Consider the following 19296-nt stretch of genomic DNA (forward strand, 5'->3'; position numbering starts at 1 on the left):
TCTTAAGAACATAAAAACGTATATAAATTATAATTTTCCAAACAGGAGGCAAAGAAAAAAAGAAGAAGAAAAAAGGTAAAAAGGAAAAAGGTCAGAAAGGTAAAAAGAAGAAAGTTTTGGATGGTAAGATTGGATGATAAGATCATGTGAGATAGCCATTATCTATTAAACTGTGTTTTTAGAGCCAGAAGAGAAGCCTGTAACTGAAGAAGAAGTTGAAGAAGACGAAATTATTTACGTTCCCGTAAGTTTTAAACTTTAGGCCAGTTAACTAATATTTTTATATGAAAAGTTAAAAAAGTTTTTTGGAGTGTACCGGATGATTTTCGAACACTTTGAAAGTGGTTTTTAGAACTTTATCAAAGCTAACAAAATTCTCTATTATACTTTTTGCCATTTCAAACCCTTACATACCTACAACAGACTTCTACAGTTTTGTAATTGAATATAATAAGTCTTAATATATTTCTCCACACAGTCTCTTGAATATTTTTAAACTCAAATTGCAAGATTTTGATTCGTTAGCGGACTTATAACTTTCAATTGAGTTTTTTTTTTCAAAAAATGCATAACAATTCGATATACAGCGTATTCATAAATTCACTTCGAAAAAGCGGTATTTTAATCCATAAAATCCAGCTTAGTATTAAACAATCTAATAAAATTTAAAACTTTATACAGGGTGTTTCAGAACAAAATGCTAATCTTTATGGCGGTGAATACTTAGAAATGTGCATTTTAGGTCCTAGATATATTAGACCTCTTAACTTTTAAGATATAGAGTGATACATTTTTAAGGAACGAAATTTTTTTTTGTTATAACTTGAACTTTTTAGATTTTTTTGTAAAATTTAGTACACCTAATAGAAATTCTCTTATATAGAAGATTTTTTAAAGTTTAAATCAGCGATGTCTGTACCTGAAAGTAGATATTTTTTGCAAAATATTCATTTTTGTACAAATTTGGTTTTCTCACTCTTTTCATCTGACATGCGAAGAAGAAATTTTAATTGTATAACCATTTTTATCACAATTTCTGTCTGCGTCCAGAAAATCACTTCATAAAGAACATATGTATATGGTTAAAGAGACTTCCTCGCTGTATGGTTTAAATTTTATGTAGCAAAAGTTGGCAAGAAACCTTAAAAGAATTATTTTGAAAAATTTGACATCTTCAGGATCTGTCTCAAAAAATTTAGGATTGAGCAAAAAATATGTTAATCAAAGTTTTAGAGGATCAAGTCAGCTTTCGTTTTCTACTAAAACATTTACGGCCTAGTACACATATTTTTCAATATTTAACAAACAGACCAAAATAAATATTAAGACCCACAACAGACTACTGATATATTTACCTTATAATAAGCCAATCCAAGTTTTGAAGTAGAATCCCTAATGTTTTTATTCATATCGCGTTCTACTCTCGCATCTATAACTGTACTTTTCCTTAATTTATTTACTATCTATTCAATCAATTCAAAAATGATTTATTATCAAGATCTATTTATTATATCTTAGAAAATTATCCAGGAGCTTGTAGTAGACTACACCCTCACAGGGGCCTTTAATTGGATCACCGAGGGAGTATCAAACACAGACAATAGATTCGTTTATTTTTTTCGGCGCACCGAAGTGGGCATCCCAAACTTTGAAAGCATGAATGACGCAAATATCGAGATGCCTTCATACATCATTGTTGGTTCAGTCGGAGGCAATTTTATTCAGAGTGTTTCGTTTTTAACACAAATGGTAAACTTCATAGAAGGTTCGAAATTCATATTCTATTAACTACCTAATTATTATTTCTTAGCTTTTTTTGCCCCTGTTTAAAACAACATTTACCGAGCCATCACTTAAGAAGAATTTATCGGACACCATATTGGCCAAAACTAAACGCAATGAATCTGGTGATTACCGGCGTATGTCCATGAAAGTGGTTAGCGATGCCAAGAAACAAATGGAGCAGTTTTCTGTGGTAGCAGGGACTGGCGGAAGTAACCATTTTCTTTCAGACGAGGGTGCAAAGTCTAATACACCATTAAAAGATGAACTTTTAAATGAAGTTGCAGGATTTGGTAATATGCTTCACTGGTAAGATATCTTTTGTCTTTTGTTTATTTTGATAGTTATATTAGTCGAAAAAATAAGTCATTATTTTTTCCATTTTTTATAAATCATTATCAATGTTTAAATAGATATATGTTTTTTTTTTTGTACACGGTGGCAGGAACCTATAAACTACTGTAGTCCCTCAGCTCACCAACATACCAACATACACAACATACATTTATGGTCTCACCAACAAACTTGAGTATATGGGTCATTCTTTTTTAAGATAAATTCGTGCGCATTAATACTTCCATTTCCAAGGAAATAAAGATTATGTCTGGTGTATTGTAGGGTGACTCTTTGCCTCTTCCTCAAGAATCATGTCAATGGCTTTTATAGGTAGTGTACCCTTAATCATTTTGACTTAAACATGCAACTTTTGGTAAAACCTTCAATTAAGTTGTAATTTATTTTAACATTATCGGCAGTATTTAGCAACGGATCAATGAAATGAAAGGTTTAGGTGTATTTCCCGATAAAAAGGTTACCTTCAATAATATGTATTTATGTAACAATGTGTGAAATGATCCTTTTTTTATAAATGGGAAATTTGTCGCATGGACCATAGCCGAATGTCACAATTCCCATGAATAAAAAAGGGCATTTTAAAGACGTAAACATAGAACATTTCTACTACTGAAGAAAACATAAAAAAATCAAAAATACCAAATTACTTTACGCACTTAAACGACTTTACAGTAAAAAAAAATATCAAAACATCTTTTGACAAATTATAAAATAAATGTCAAATAAACGTCAAATTACTTTTTACGCACTAGTGTGTAAAAAGACTTTTAGGCACTAGTGCCCTGGGAAGTGTGTAAAGTGAGTACTTTACGCATGATAGTAAAAAAACATATTATTTCAATTGTTCAAAAAAAACATTTTAGCAATTTCTCCAGTTACATATATACAATATTACATTCGATGGATAGACCTGGTTTTGAATACACTGTTCTTTGGTGCTCATATTACAACATCTGTGATCTTTTTGAGGCAGTGCAAAATCGAGTTTTAGGAAGTCTTGCATCTAGAATTGGCTTACATCCAGATGTATATACTATCAATTATTCCATTACAGTTCATATCATTATTATACAGAGTGTTATATAATAAGATGCTGATCCTTAAGGGTGTTAATCTTTAGGTGATTTTAAGAAAAAAAGCTTAAATAAAACTATATCCTAAGCCCCTTAACTTTTGAGCTACAGGACGTTAAAAACTTAAAAAATATGTCGATTTTTCTTCATAAGTTTAATAACTCCCTCGATATGTTTATGGAATTTAGCACACATCCTTTGAGTATCAACAGCCATTTTTTATGTAGGTTTTTTAAAGTATAACCAGTGGTGTCCGTCCAGTCCAGGAACGTAGTCTAAATATTAAAAAAAAAATATTATGTATGTCACTGATTTGCCGTAGAATAAAGACTATTTTTTTAATCCCCATTCACTTTAGGGTTAATTCGATTGCTTGATTTTTTTGCGTCCGATATGCAATTACCGCGGAAAAAAACATTTTTATGCATGGGCAATTTATTAGTAAAAAAAAATCAATTTGTTTTTAGTTTAGGACATAGCTTTATTTGAACTTTTCTACTTAAAAGCACCTTTACACCTAACACCCTTACGGATCAGCATGTTATTCTGAAACACCCTGTATACAGACATTGTACAGGGTGTCCCATTTTGGGTACTTTTTACATTTCGGGTTATTTTTAGAGAGTTGCGGTTTTCGAGACACTATGCTACTTTTCCGTAAAAAAAGATGCCATCAACAAAATTTTCATAGCCCTTTTAGTTACAGGGCATTTTTGAAAATTTTGCATTTTGGGAGCCCCATCGTATCTATTATCTTTTTTAAGTTTTTGTAAAAGTAAAAATTCATTCTTATAGATTTTTTTCCGTAGAGTCCAGTGGTGTAGATATATATTTTTTTTGATCAATAGTTTCTTGGGAATAGAGTTATAACCCAAATTTGTCTTTTTTTTTTACCTTTTTAAAAATATATAACAGTATGGACTTATTTTTAAAAATACGCAAATCAAAAAAAATTTTAAATTTAAATGATCAAATTCATAATTTAATGGGAGGCCATGGCTATTTATAACACGAAACAAAAAAATTACATATAAATTGTTTTTTATTAAATTAGCATATTTCTTTAAATTAATTGGTAACATTGATTTATGTCTTACTATTATCAAGCTTAAGTTGAATTAATAGTAATAGTAAGTTAAGTCAAGTAGTATCTTTTGTATTATTTTATTTGTGTAAAATTAGTGGATACCGTTAATAAATAAATAAATAATTTTATGGGGGTACTTATATACAAGATCAAGTGTATAAAAGACAATGCAATAATCTCATAAAACTTCAAGACGCAATTCATTTAGCATTTCAAAATCTGAGAAGGAGACAAATTATTATTTTGAATGCTATGCAACGGGTACAAAAATGTGCCAGTTTTGTATCAGAGAAGATAGTGGTCATTTTGAACATCTCTTGTAAAAATGTTGTTTTGTTAAACACTATAAGAAAACAACCATATAACAAAACAACATTGTAAAGTCCAGTGCAACGATATATTAGAATGGTCACCCGTCAAAACACCAGCATTTTACTTCTCAAACAATGTAAATAGAAGGTGGATGACATCGTTTGGTAGGTGGAATGCTGGTATTTTGACGGGTGACCATTCTAATATATCGTTGCACTGGACTTTACAATGTTGTTTTGTTATATGGTTGTTTTCTTATAGTGTTTATTAAATCTATATATTTGTTTTTTATGTTCCTTTATTACAAAAAAAATAAGAATGACGCAATTCCCCATTCGTCATTAATTTGTAACTTTTTATTTGTCTATTATTGCTATTCATTCATATTCATGGCATACTATTAAATTATGCACTTTATTTAGAAAATTGTTAGTTATTTGCGTATTTTTGAAAAAAAAAGCCAATTTTATCAACTATAAATATATAGAGTGTTTGGGTTATAACTTAACAAGTATTAATCAAAAAAAAAATATATATATACCACTATATTCTACGGAAAAAAATCTATAATAATTAGTTTTTACTTTTACAAAAACTGTAAAAATAACGGAGATACGACGGAGATCCCAAAATGCAAAAACTTCAAAAATGCTCTGTATCTTAAAAAATAAAAGGGCTATGAAAATTTTGTTAAAACCATCTTTAGTTTTACGAAAAAGTAGCAGAGTGTTGCGAAAACTGCAAATTTCTATCTCTAAAAATAACGGAGATATCCCGCGAAAGTACCCAAAATAGGACACCCTGTACATACATATTTTAGAGTTATTTATTTATTCCTTTATATTGTATTTATTTATCTGCTTGTCTAGTTTATTTACATACACATTTATTTGTGTTGTACATAGACATTGACATGTTTGTTCATTTGCTTATTTATATTAAAAAAAAAAACTGATAGACGCAAGATCTAATATTAATATATCAACTCTTACATCATGGTGGCTTCAAGCTTAATTGCTAAGCTCATTGTTGGATTGAGTGTCCTTACTTCCTGCAGAAATTAATTCTAATAGTACTTCACGCCTAATAAAAACTACATATTTTTTTCTGGGTTCTGTTCTTTCTACAATGTTAATCATACTAAAAGAATTTAATCATCATGAGTTTAGTATTCATGTTTTAGTACGAAACTTATAATAATATCATTACGAGAATAGAGTTATCTGCTACATCTGATTTTAGACGTATACTTATATTTATTTAGTAATTGAATATCTGCATTGTGTTGACTTATTTTTGTGCTTAATTTATCATCTGTCGTTAATGTTGTGTGATATTTTGTTATTATATGAATTGCTTATACAGTGCGTTCATTTCAAAATGAACCACCCTTCAAAACTTAAAAAAAAAACGTCAATTTAGTTCAAGATAAGATTATATGTAATTTTATATTTTACTGAATGAATCCACAAAAATATGGTATAAATATTTAATTATGGACTTACTAATGATGTGTATGACATGAAGTTCAATTTCTCACGGTTTGTGAGTAGTCGGATCAACACAAAATATAATAATTTTTCATTTTGTTATGCTTTGGAATAGAGTCTTTAAATCTTTTAAAAAATCGATTAGTTTTATTATTTTACAGGTCTATATTGCACGTCAATTTTAATATTGCTGAATTAATCCTAGGGTATGCGAACACGTTGAAGATGATATTGACCTACCAATGGCAGACCTAACGGACATTTTAAAATCCGACAAATCTAATGAAGAACTAATTAAAGATCCCAAAGTCATTGAAGTCTTAGAGGAAGCAGTCTTGGGCTGGGAGAAGCACATTATCAAAGTTATCGAGAGTTATCTGGCAAAGGTAAAATAGCTGTTTGTATCTTTATGCTGATAATTAAAAAGTTTTTCTTTGTAGGCTCCAATTGGGAATGGGCCTCTCCCCGAATTCGAATATTGGCATGAACGCGAGGCGGCGTTCAGCGCCATCGTTGAACAATTGAAGAAACCAACTTTGGTACATATCACTGAATTGTTAGAGCAGTCCAAGTCTCCGGTAATCGATGCTTTTATTCATTATCAAGTGGAACTCAAAAGATACTATGCTGAGGCTCGGGACAATGTCAAATTCTTGTCGACTATTAAAAGGCATTTAAAGGTATGAATCTAGTACACATATTTAGTTATTATAGTTTTTTTTTAATTATTAGGTCATAACCAACAGTTACGACTTTAGAAAAGTAAAGGATTGTATTCCTGACTTAATAGAAGGATTGCACTTAATATGGGTTTTATCAAGATATTATAATACGGACGAAGTGATGGTGCCTTTTATGGAGAGAATTGTTTGGTGCCTGCTGGAGAAAGTTAGAAAAATATTGGATAGCCGATACATATTTAGGTATTTTTATTTTCATTTACTAGAATTCAAAGTTTTTTTTTAACTATTTAAGCTCAAAGAACTTGTTAAGAAACGCGCTTAAAACTAGCCTACTTTTTTATGCTCCAAAGATATTTATCTATTACGAAACGAATCGGCATATTCTGGAGTAGAATTAAATCTACAACCGTTGAACAGCAAAAAAGCAGGTTGTCACATACTTGTTTTAACTCGTTAAGGCGATTTTACATTCCAGTCCGTTTTTACATTCTTTATTAGTTTGAATTCTAAAATATATTAATATAAAAGTATTAAAAATGCCATATGAAACTTATAATTTCTGTTTTATATTTACCAATATTTTTAAATTATGTCTAAATCCCCAGGGTATACATGTAGGTGTGTATGTTATAGTTGTTTAGCGATAAATATAAATTCAAGTGCTCTGTAACTGTTTTACGTATCATCACTTCTTTGCCTTTATATAAATGATCTTTTTCCTGCTATGCCTCACATTTATACACAGATAAAACTATAGGTAATTCATTTTAGTAAAAGATACATCTTGAGAGGATTTACCTTTTTTAAGAAGGCCGTAGAGTTATAATAATTTATTTTGCGGTTTATTTGTCAAAGATGTTGCTGAAAGGCTCTTGATGATAAAAGAAACCGCAAAATAGGTAAGTGGTTAGTTATAGGTTATTGGTAGAAGGGACTACATACAGTGAACGGGAAAAATATGGAACAAATTCAATAAAAATTAAATGAGGGCGTGTTCAAAAAATACTCGCACACGTCGAAATTTTTGGTTGCGCATTTTTTCAACAAAATTTTGTATACAGGGTGTCTCATATGTAGTCGTGGTCAATACCAACTTTCTTATTTAGGGGAACACCCTGTATGTTATTACATTTTTGGATTCTACAAAATTATTATTTAACATTTTGATGTAGCACATGCCATACTTTTTTTCAACTGTTTCTAAGATACGCGGTTTTAAAAATTGCTGTTTTTATTAATTTAAAAGCCTCTAAAACTTATTTTACTAAAAATAGAAAAAAACCAATTTAATTTTTCTATTCTTACTTTTTAAATCCTTTTTTTCTAATAACATAAGAAATATGATACATGTCATATTTCAAATTTTTCAAAAAAATCAATGTACGTAAAATTATACATGGAACTCAACGAATTAAATATTTTAATTATTTTATTCTGTGATCAAAATGCCCACCATTCACTTCTTGGCAAAATGCTAGTCTATTTAAAAACTCATTCAAAACATTGCTAAGAGTATTTTCATTAATTTGACTAACTTCATATTTCATTTTAAATTTTATGCGCGGTTTCTCTTTATAAACTTTTAATTTTAAACACCCGCCAAAGAAAAAAATCCAGGGGTGTGAGGTCTGGGGATCTTGCAGGCCATTCAGTGGGACCTCTCCTACCAATCCACTGTCCGGGAGATACCTCATAGAAATAGTCACGAGCAAAATGGGGTGGGGCACCATCCTGTTGAAACCAAATAGATCTATTTGGCATATTAAGCTGATCGAAAAAAACGGTCCAATAATTTTATTATTTAAAATAATATCAAAGCTACAAAATTTTCCAATGGATTTATTATACAGGGGTTAATAAAAAGTTGAATTTTACTATAAACTTTTAAACACACTGTGGAAAAAATTCACAACCGATTACTGATTCTTTTTGTTGCATTCAAGCCCCATCTTTTCTTAACCATATGTTTTTTGATTCATTCCGATATCTGTATTCTTAAAGAAAAAGCGAAAATTTGATTCGAATTCAATTCTTAATAACTTTTTCAGTATTGCATCGATTTTGATTATTTATTGCCGAATCTTAGGACGTTTTGTTGCCATAATTTTTTTCATATCAAAGCTACAAAAATTTCCAACGGATTTATTATACAAGGGTTAATAAAAAGTCGAATTTTATTCTAAACTTTTAAACACCCTGTGGAAAAAATTCACAACCGAATACTGATTCTTTTTGTTGCATTTCAAGTCCCATTTTTTCCTAATAATATGTTTTTTGATTCATTCCGATATCTGTATTCTTAAAGAAAAAGCAGTGGCTTAAAGGAAATAATGCAATAATACTTTATTAGTAATATATTTTTTTTAAATATGGTTAACGGCGGTATCAAGATTCATTCTTTTTCCTAAAATTGGGTATTTCCCTTACGAGCTTGAATAACCACTGTCATTCTTTCGGGTATAGGTTCTATTAAAGAAGCAATCTTGGGATATTTGTTGCCACTCGTTTGTCAGTGCTTCTTCTAACGCAGCTAAAGATTGAAACTCGCCGTAGTTCTGCCTAACTCTTCTTGCCAGTATATTCCACAGGTGCCACCAAATTGCATTCTAGGAGAGATACAACATTGAGAGTATCTTTATCGGGGCCTTCTCTATACTCTTTAACGTCCGTTAGGTATCTCGGTATCTCGTAAAACGAAACTCGTCGGTAAAAAGAACGTTTCGTCATTTTTCCATGTCCCAATCTGTATGACTTCGAGCAAACTCTAGCCGCAGCCTTCGATGACCCGCATCTAATAAAGGATGAATAAATACAGGAAATGCAGATATTAAAATGAATCAAAAAAGTTGTTAAGAAAAGATTCAAAATTTCAAATGCAGTAAAAAGAATCATCATGATTTGGTTGTGAATTTTTTCCACAGGGTATTTAAAAGTTTAGAGTAAAATTCGACTTTTTATTAACCCTTGTATAATGATAAAACCGTTGAAAATTTTTATAACTTCGATATGAAAAAATTATGACCATAAAACGGCATGAAACTCGGCAAAAAATTATCATAATCGATACAATACCGAAATATTATTAAGGATTGAATCTGAACTAAATTTTCGTTGTCCGGTTAATTTTACAGGCCCCTATATATTCAGAATACATGGTATGGAGGAACACATCGGTATTATACCGGGCGGTACGTCGCCGAGCGGAACATGAAATCCCATGTAAATTTTAAGGGGGTCAATTATTGGCTTCCCTGTACATTTACAGAAAAAATGTAAGATAACTTTTTGAAGAGACCAATCTGGCAAACCCTCGTGCAAAGTTTCAAAAAAATTTAATAAGCGAATCTTGAATTATTCAATTAAATGTAATTGCAAAATTACCAAATTTTCGGTTCAGGTAAAACCAGACACCAGCCACCAGCAAACAATTTGTTATAAGACTTCGTCAAATCTGACGTACAGCCGAATACAAGAAATGTTTTAAATTGAAATTTATAAAACGAAAAACGTTTTATCGATCTCAACCATACATTCAAAGTAAGACACGTTAACATTACTTTTTTACCTAAACTTTTATTTAATATAATGATGAAGTTAAACCAATAACAATTATTATTATCGATTATTAAAAAAATAATTTTATCATACTTAGAATTTAATTAAACCAATAGCAGTATTTGAAATATTTTAAATTTATTTGCCCATCAAGCCTATCTGGTCCATTTCAACCATTAAACCTAATGTTAGTAAATTCGAGTCCAAAGACATTGCAATAAATAATTGTAAATGTTTAACTCAGATAACAAGATCGAAAATAGATCCGAAAAAAGAGAGAAGAGAACTCTTAATATTTGACTAAGTGTGGAAAAATAAAATAAAATACAATAACTTTTTTAAAAATAATAGAGAATTACATAAAAACATCAATTAATCAAATGTTCAAACAACCCCCCATTAACAGCTAAACAATATCCTAACCGATCATAAAATTCATTTCTAACGTTACTAAGTTGATATTGGGGAATTTTATTACATTCTAACGAAACAGCGTTTTGTAACTGGCTTAGGTTCTCATATTTTACACTTTTATAAATGACACTTTTTAAATGACCCCACAAAAAGAAGTCATTCGGTGAAAGATCAGGTGACCTGGCTGGCCAAAGTATCTGGTACCGTAGACCAATAATATTGCCGCTAAAAGCATTTTCCAAGCACTCTCTAGCCATACGGGCATTATGGGCCGGGCAACCATCCATTTGGTACCAGATCATTTGATCTTCCTGAACAACTTCTTCCAAGGCGGATCCAATTTGATCTTGAAATAAGTCCAAATAGGATTCAGCTGTTAGGTTATTGTCCATAAAGAGGTGTCCGATAATTCCCACGAATACATTTGTTTTTTGGGGATATTGTGTCCGAGTATGAACAAAGCGATGTTCATTTTCTTGTCTCCAATACCGGCAATTCTGAACATTTGGTTCATTGTTGAGGGTAAATGTACATTCATTGGTAAAACAAATATTTCTTAAAAAATTCTTATCATTATTTGCTCTTTCCTTTATTTCAAAACAATATGCCATTCTTCGCTCTTCATCTCCTTCCTGCGGCTCTTGGTGTTTTTTGAATTTATACAAATAATATTTGTGTTTTTTTAAAGTGCGCAATACCGTTGTATGATGTTTATTTACCTCTTGCCCAAGAACCCTCGTACTAACCATCTTGTTTTCCTTCACACTCAGTAGAATATTAAGATCTCTGTTCTCTCTTTCTTCGGCTCTATTTTCGATATCCTGAGTTGAACATTTAGAATTATTTATTACGGTACCTTTGGACTCGAACTTATTGACAATACGTTTAATAGTTGAAATAGTTGACGGAATGGGCTTGGTGGGGAAATAAACTGAAAACATTTTAGATACTACTCTAAAACTGTTACCCGCATAATGCCACTTAATTATCGCTATCTTTTCGTCGATTTAATAACTCATACTTGTTTTTAAATATCGACTGTCAATGATATATTGACACTTTTCCTCACGTCAGTGACAATATTCATTTTACTGGTTTGGTTTTACCTGAACCGAAAATTTGGTAATTTTGTAATTACATTCAATTGAATAATTCAAGATTCGCTTATTAAATTTTTTTGAAACATTGCACGAGGGTTTGCGAGATTGGTCTCTTCAAAAAGTTATCTTACATTTTTTCTGTAAAATGTACAGGGAAGCCAATAATTGACACCCTTAAAATTACATTTACATGGGATTTCCTATGTTCCGCTCGGCGTAGCACCACCCGATATATAAACTGTGTCTACAAAATCTGGTACATTTAAATCAATTTATATGATCAGTTGAGACATTTAACAAATTTCTTTGCAAATCTTCGTTATTTTTGATAATATTCTTAAGAGGGTTTGAGTCCAACAAAGCTCATTATGGCCCAATTTCAACGTTTCTTGTTGCTAAAATACTTTATAAATTAGAAATTTTGTCTAACAAGGTCCAAGAGCTACCAAACATGAAGCTTTGAAATTTATTACATAAGTGGAAGGTTTGAAGGAACACGTGTTGGAAAGTTAAGGCCTTGTAGATATTACTAATGGTGGCTTAAGTTGTGTGTGTTAACTATTTCTTCACGGAAAAAAACTTAACCACAACTTTCGATGGTTCTTGGGTTTATTAGCAATTTGACAACGAACACATCTTTGGTACCATATCTCAACATAGAATAGGCAACAGTGTTAGATATATGATAATTGTCATTCAGTGAATATTTTAATAAAAATTTCCAAATATATTTAAATTGCTAACACAAAGCGCTTGCTTGATTTTCTTTTAATATTTACAAAATTTTGAGAACGTTCACAATATTTGCCAGGGAATATGTAACTAAAAAATTATGTATAAAATAAATGTTAAATAAATATTCACATTTTTAGAAAACCCATCAACGAAGTAAAAAGGTTGACGATTAATGCAGCTGAAATGTTGGATACTTGGAAGTCAGCATACATGATGACCAGGCAAAAAATTGAGGATTCTGGAAAAGGGCAAAGATGGGAGTTTGACAAGAACAAATTATTTACTTCTTCGGAATATATGGCGAAAGTCTGCCGGGATATCTATATGTTTGCTGTGGTTAGTAACGATATTTTTATTCCAATATGTTATTACTTTTCTATTTTTTGAGAAATTTAAATTTTGGTTTTCTATTTATTGTTAATCTAACAAAAAGAAAGCCTTATTTTATTAATTTTCTAATTTATTTGTAGACCGTGAGTCATTTCAAAAATATATTTGGGGCGGAACTGCGAGCCATAGTGAGTGATCCTCAGACAATTGATAATGTCGCTAAAAGAGTGGATAAGCTAGTAATACAGATTGAGCAGATTGACTTTGATATTTTCGATCCAAATAGTAAAGAAAATTGGGATGCCGTTCTAATAAACCATGACAAGGAAGTTAGGAAATTGGAGCTTGAGGGAGTTAATTTCATAGATCAAAGTTTTAAAATGATTAGGTATGCAATGACGATTTATTAATATTAGTAATAGCTTATTAATAAATTATAATACTATAAGAGTAATTGAAAAAGTTAAAGTGTGCTAAAAGTATAGAGTTAATAGTATTTATGCCAAAAAACTTGTTCTTATATTTTAACCTCACGTAAAACGTCCAAGTGTTTTAATATTCTAGATATACCTGTCCATTCTAGTGCTAGATATACAAAAAATATATATAATAATCACGCGGAATCGGCCACAAGTATAGAATCAGAAACAAATAATAATAAAAAGTTTGCTTAAGTTCATGCACCACCTAAAATAGTCAGGCAAATATTTCACTTCAATCCAGAAACAATAAAACGAGTTTCTTGAAAAATAGTTTAGAACATTGAAAGAGTAGAATCAACAAACAACAACAAAGTTTGAGTGCGTCATATGCTCAAGGGCAAGGGAGGTGTTTTATTTACAAACATATTCACCAATTCTCTGTTGTCAAATTTTTATACATTTTCAAAAGAGGACATTTTCAGCTATATATTAACACATATAATGTTAATTTAACGTATTGGTGTCGGATTAGAAATAAAACGTAAAAATAGATATATCTTATTCTAAGCACGATAATAACATCTTTAAAGAAAAAAAAATTAATAATATTCTTATTCCTAAAACCGGTTCTAAAAAATTTGGAATGGCTACACCGGAAACAAAGGCCGATGTCATCTTGTCCAACGGTTTTGTGTTTACATCTGGGATTTGTCAACTTCTGTGTTTTTTCGTTAGTTTTTGGTTGAAAATGGAAAAGGTCGCATTTGAGTGTTTTTGTAAACTATTACGATGTTAAAAACATGTACCGTTTGTTCCGCACCATGGGAAAAAGGCGATTCTAGTCCATCTTTTCATAAGTAAATACCGATACTATCATAACACCATATCAAGAAAGAACCATCATCATAAACGTAGAATACGGGATCATAGAAATAAACCTAAATAAAGTTATTAAGAAATCTATAATAATTTTAAAATATTTAACTTCCATAAAAATGCTTTTTATTAGATAGATACCTTTACTATAATGAAGTACGTTAAAAAAAGCATAAAGAATTCACAAACGGTAATGTTGTTTATAATTTAAAGCATAATCCATTATTAATAAATATTTATTATGTAAATATTTCATGTAAAGATTTCTTGTGTCGGTGAAATCAACAATGCTATCGAGGGGTGTTGCGATATTGTTGCCTTTTTCTCTAATATCTGCCTTCATTTAACTTTGAATATTGATGTCTTTATAGATCTTATTATATTTTATTTAAAAAAATGATTCATATTTTATTAAAGATGCACTGTAGTATTGTTTTGTGCCTGGCAAAATAAGTGACAAATTTTTATGTATTTTTTGCCATTTCTATATAAGCATTTGGCATCATTGCATTGGATATGTGGCAAGCAAATAAACTGCCCGTAGTTCAACGGGAATGCTAATTCTAGCGTTTCAATGTTCTAAGAAAAATAGTGTGTCAGGAACCCTTTTTTCTGGGGCTTTTTTATGCACAAATAGTCTTGCTTTATATTCGTTCAGACCGAATAAATGTAATGATTTTTGTGTATTTCTGATTTCCTGGACAACTTAGGTTCTCCAAATGTAGTATTTATGTGAACACTGGCTAAAAAAACATCAACATAGACCCCCGTCAGACCATAGCTTAATAGACATATACTGTCGGTCAACGTATTTATGTAGAGAATCAGCAATTTTATTTCATAAGGAATATAGATATTCGAACTGACTGCATTATACTATTTGCATATATGACTATGTATCTCTAGATCTCACTGCAGCAGAGTAAATGATTAAAATATAAACGTGATTTATATATAAACGTTTTTCAGGCAACTGACCGTAACAGGCCTATTATGATTTGAAATAGTTCTTTCGGGATAGGTTTTAATATTTTTTTTGTCTTAATAGTTCCCTAGAATATGCAAATTAAATATATTTTTTTCTTTTTTGAACCTTCATTGGAAATCGCGAATGTGCTTTATTTGAACAAAAATCTAAGAATAATATTTTATTTTAACCAAGATACTTAAGTACATTTAATTTTTTTTCAAAACCGTTTTCTCAACGATCAGTCTCTCTTCTTCTAATAATAAAGCATACAATTAAAATTTGATTTAAATTTTCAGATCTTCCGAAGGAGCTCTAGAAATGATGGTTAAATTCAAACATATTGAAACTCGCGAGATGATACAAAATAAGTTGATGCAAAAGTTTGACGTCATTCTGGACCAGTACACTAGGGAAATATTGACGGTTGATGATAATTTTACTGTAAGCTATCTAGATTATTTAAGTTAAGGTAAAATACTATTTTATTTAATTTTAGCGTAATAAACGTCATCCGATTCTTAATAAGGACATGCCGCTCAGCGGTGGCTCAGTTTACTGGGTGCGTCTTTTATTTCAAAAATTGAAAAGGCCTATTTTGAAATTTCAAAATGTTCCTGAATTAATGAACTCTCCTTTAAGGGAAGAGGCCTTTGAGTCATACCTCAAACTGGCGAAAGACTTACGAGCCTATGAAGAAAGTAAGTACAACTTTTAGTAATTTTTAAAGTTATACAATCTTGGTCCAGTCTGCGTCATTATAATGCAGAGTCTGACTCATCTCAAGATACTCGTGAAATAACAAAGTTTTCAGAAAATTTCAAAAAAAATATATATATTTTCTTTATAACTCTAAATTGCATTACGTTTTATAGTCAGTAAGATAGGATAGTTTAAAATATCGTTATTTAAGTTATCATCCGTCAGTTATATGTTTATTTAAGAAAATAGGGGAAATCCCATTTTACAAAAGTAATACTATACTATACTCGGGCCACCGAAACAATAAAGGAATAAAGCGATAACTAGATAACCGTCCCCCGGAAATTACGTAAAATTACATTATAACATAAACTTAACTTAAATAAATTAATAAAACATAAATAACATACATTAAAAAAAAAAGGAAAAAATCTGTTTTGGACATCATACATATGAAAACCCAAAATTTTGGAAATTAATCGATTCCATCGCCAAGTAGTAGTTATTTAACAGCGAGAAGATATTACATTCTATGTAATCTTTCCGTTTCCGATACATTAGAAGAAGTCTAAATAGAAAAATTACTTAAACGAAAAAAATTAAATTGTAAGCTGGAGGCCAATATATTTAAGGAATATTTGATAAAAATTTGATGCAGTTTAGTGAACCTTCATCCCGAGATGCCTAATCCGAGTTTTCCAACTAAAATGTTGTTAGAGACAATCCAAATTGTTAACTTACTTGTTTATTCGTTTTTTTTTCTTATTATCCCTGTTATTTTTGCACAATAGCTTTCAATATTTACATTATAGGTAATCAAGTTATCTACAAATCTATATCAATAAATTTTGGGGTTGCACATATTATTTATTTACCAATCTTATTTGTTGTTCCGCAAGGTTAGGCAGTTTTTCAACTTTTTCGTTGTAATAACTTGCGAAATTGTTGCTTACCTTCCAATAAAAATGTAGATAATGAAATTTCCTACAATATTCATATAAACAATTTTCTTGTCTGAGTTAAAATTTGGGGATGCGTTAAACATTGAGTTATACTAAAAGGAACGTCAGGTTCACCAGTAAGCACCGAACCTTTGATTACATTATTTGGCACAGCATTTGTTTATAACATTTATTTGTTTATATGCAATTTTTTTGTGCAGAATTGCTCTTAACATATCAAATTGTACGTGATTGTATTGAAGTCTTACATACATCAACATATTTATTAATTTAACGCATGTTACATTTGGGAAGTTCACTTTAGTACTCTGGAAACCATACAGGTATGCGTTCAATTCATTAGTTTACACGTTTCATGTAAATATTATAGATTGCGTATCCGAATTATTTTGAATTCAATTTCTAATTTCACTGGGCCAAAAACTGGAGACTAGCACGAGGAAATAAATGCCCAAGCCTGCGAGCAATGGTAATTCGCATCATAATTTCAAATAAAATTGAGAGAAAGCCGACACCCGTTTTGAAAAAAGGTGACATGCAATTTGGCCAACTATCAAAAACATAAACTTGAAATAGGATTTGATGTATACAGAACATTTAACATTCGTGAACGGAAATGGTTACAAGAATCAATGTAATTGATGACATGTTATTATTACCTTATAGCAGGAGAGCATGGGATGCTAAATTTGCAGTTACTAAAGCGTCATGGGGTCCTATTAGATTGAAAAGATTAGGTCCTAAGACGAAAAAAAATGTATGTTAAGTTTGCCATTTTAGTGAGGAGGTAAGCGTAATCTTTAAAAATGTAAAAAAAAACAGTCACATGGAAATATTAGAGCGCGTCAGATATTTATCGTGTATACACGCTATGTCTTTCTGATAACCGAGAGATATTAATCTGACGAGTAGTGAGCGGAACGTTGTCGTAAAATGAGGTAAAAAAATGAGAAAAAAAAAAGTTATTCGAGCCTGTCAGATTTTTATACAGACGGTTCACTTTGGTGTTCTGGTCGTCCTGAATGATAATCTTACAATTATATGGAGGAACATTGTTAATCTGACATAAAAAAATCCTTTTTTTTTTAATTAGACAATTTAGTAATTAAACAATATGCATTTATATGTATATTCATTTATTGATATAAAACTAGATAATACTAAATAAAAATTTAAAAAATAAATGCCTTCATCCTCACTGAATTCCTATACAAAGTTGGTTTTCACTTGGTCAATTTCTTCATCATCTCGTGTTTTTGTAAGTAAACATGGTTATAAGATTTACACTTCGTTATTTTATATTATACTATTAAAGAGAAAACGTACCTGAATCTAAATCCATATCCCCTAAAATGTCAGGTGCTATGACGATAGCTTCCTATGCTTCTAGATTTTTTTTTGTTTGTTGGTTACCAACAAACCAGGTCGGTAACCAAATCAAAGTTCACTTTCTTCACTAAATACACATTTCTATTATCACTCATTATTTTAATGCATAAAAAATTTATTACAATAAATTAACATCTTTGTCTTGACATAACAAACAAATCGGAGCGTCAAACACGTTACTATTGTGATCAGCGGATCACACTAATGACTGGGGATGGCGCGAGAGAGTGAGAAATGGAGAAAGTGTGAGGAGAAAATAGAAACGCGAAGTAACTATATACTCCACGCTATATTTATGGTTTTAGCTACATCGCCCCATAAAAATCGTCAGATAATATTTTTTCCGTAACGCTTAAAGGATTTCCTTTAAAATAAAAAAAAATCAATGACGCTCGAGTATTTCAAGATGGTTTTTTTACAACTTTGTGACTCGCCTATTTCCTTACGCCACTCTCAAATCGTCAGATTATTGAAAGATACACTCTTCTTAGTCTTCTCCATGTACTTAACTTACCCTGTCTTAATCTGACGTGCCCGAGTTTTTCTGATGGTCGATTTTTTTTTAATAATCTGACGGACTGCTGTCAACACACGCCTCTATAGTAAGGATCCGTATTTGGTAGAGGTACATTATAAAGTATAAGGTTTCTTCCTACATGATTTTCTCAAAATCGCCGCTTGGGCTCCCCTACTATTATAATCAACCCCATTCTACTGTGAATTAAACTCAGTTGAGTTGATATGGGACAAATCAACCAAGAGAGGTGGCTTAAAAAAATATTTTTTAATGAAACGGTGCACAACCTTAGTGCTGAAAATTGGAACAATCATCTTAACCATGTGGTCAAACGTCTAACCAAGTATGTGGACCACGGATTCTATGATTGTTATATATAGATCAGTACCTGCTTTATCAAAAAGTTTCTTTGTATATAAGTATGAGGAAGCCATGACGCCTTAGACCTCCAAGTTGCCTTGGATTCTTTGAGGATATGGACTCAAAAAAATATTTATTTTTGAATATGGATAACTGTTGTATCATTAGTTTGTAAAGCAATAGATC

The 19296-nt window shown here is 30.7% G+C and overlaps 1 protein-coding gene across 1 annotated transcript in view; it reads left to right on the forward strand.

Annotated features, from left to right (window-relative positions):
* LOC126735105 (dynein axonemal heavy chain 10) overlaps positions 1 to 19296 on the forward strand; it is a 47679-nt gene that overhangs the window by 1690 nt on the left and 26693 nt on the right. Inside the window, exons 4-14 of the mRNA XM_050439013.1 lie at positions 46 to 123; positions 183 to 244; positions 1519 to 1749; positions 1811 to 2091; positions 6304 to 6484; positions 6539 to 6778; positions 6831 to 7021; positions 12723 to 12921; positions 13056 to 13303; positions 15480 to 15624; positions 15680 to 15881. Coding sequence (XP_050294970.1) covers positions 46 to 123; positions 183 to 244; positions 1519 to 1749; positions 1811 to 2091; positions 6304 to 6484; positions 6539 to 6778; positions 6831 to 7021; positions 12723 to 12921; positions 13056 to 13303; positions 15480 to 15624; positions 15680 to 15881 — 2058 coding nt within the window. The remainder of the gene's footprint in view (positions 1 to 45; positions 124 to 182; positions 245 to 1518; positions 1750 to 1810; positions 2092 to 6303; positions 6485 to 6538; positions 6779 to 6830; positions 7022 to 12722; positions 12922 to 13055; positions 13304 to 15479; positions 15625 to 15679; positions 15882 to 19296) is intronic.

This window comes from Anthonomus grandis, chromosome 4 (assembly GCF_022605725.1).
Source record: "Anthonomus grandis grandis chromosome 4, icAntGran1.3, whole genome shotgun sequence".
NCBI lineage: Eukaryota > Metazoa > Arthropoda > Insecta > Coleoptera > Curculionidae > Anthonomus > Anthonomus grandis.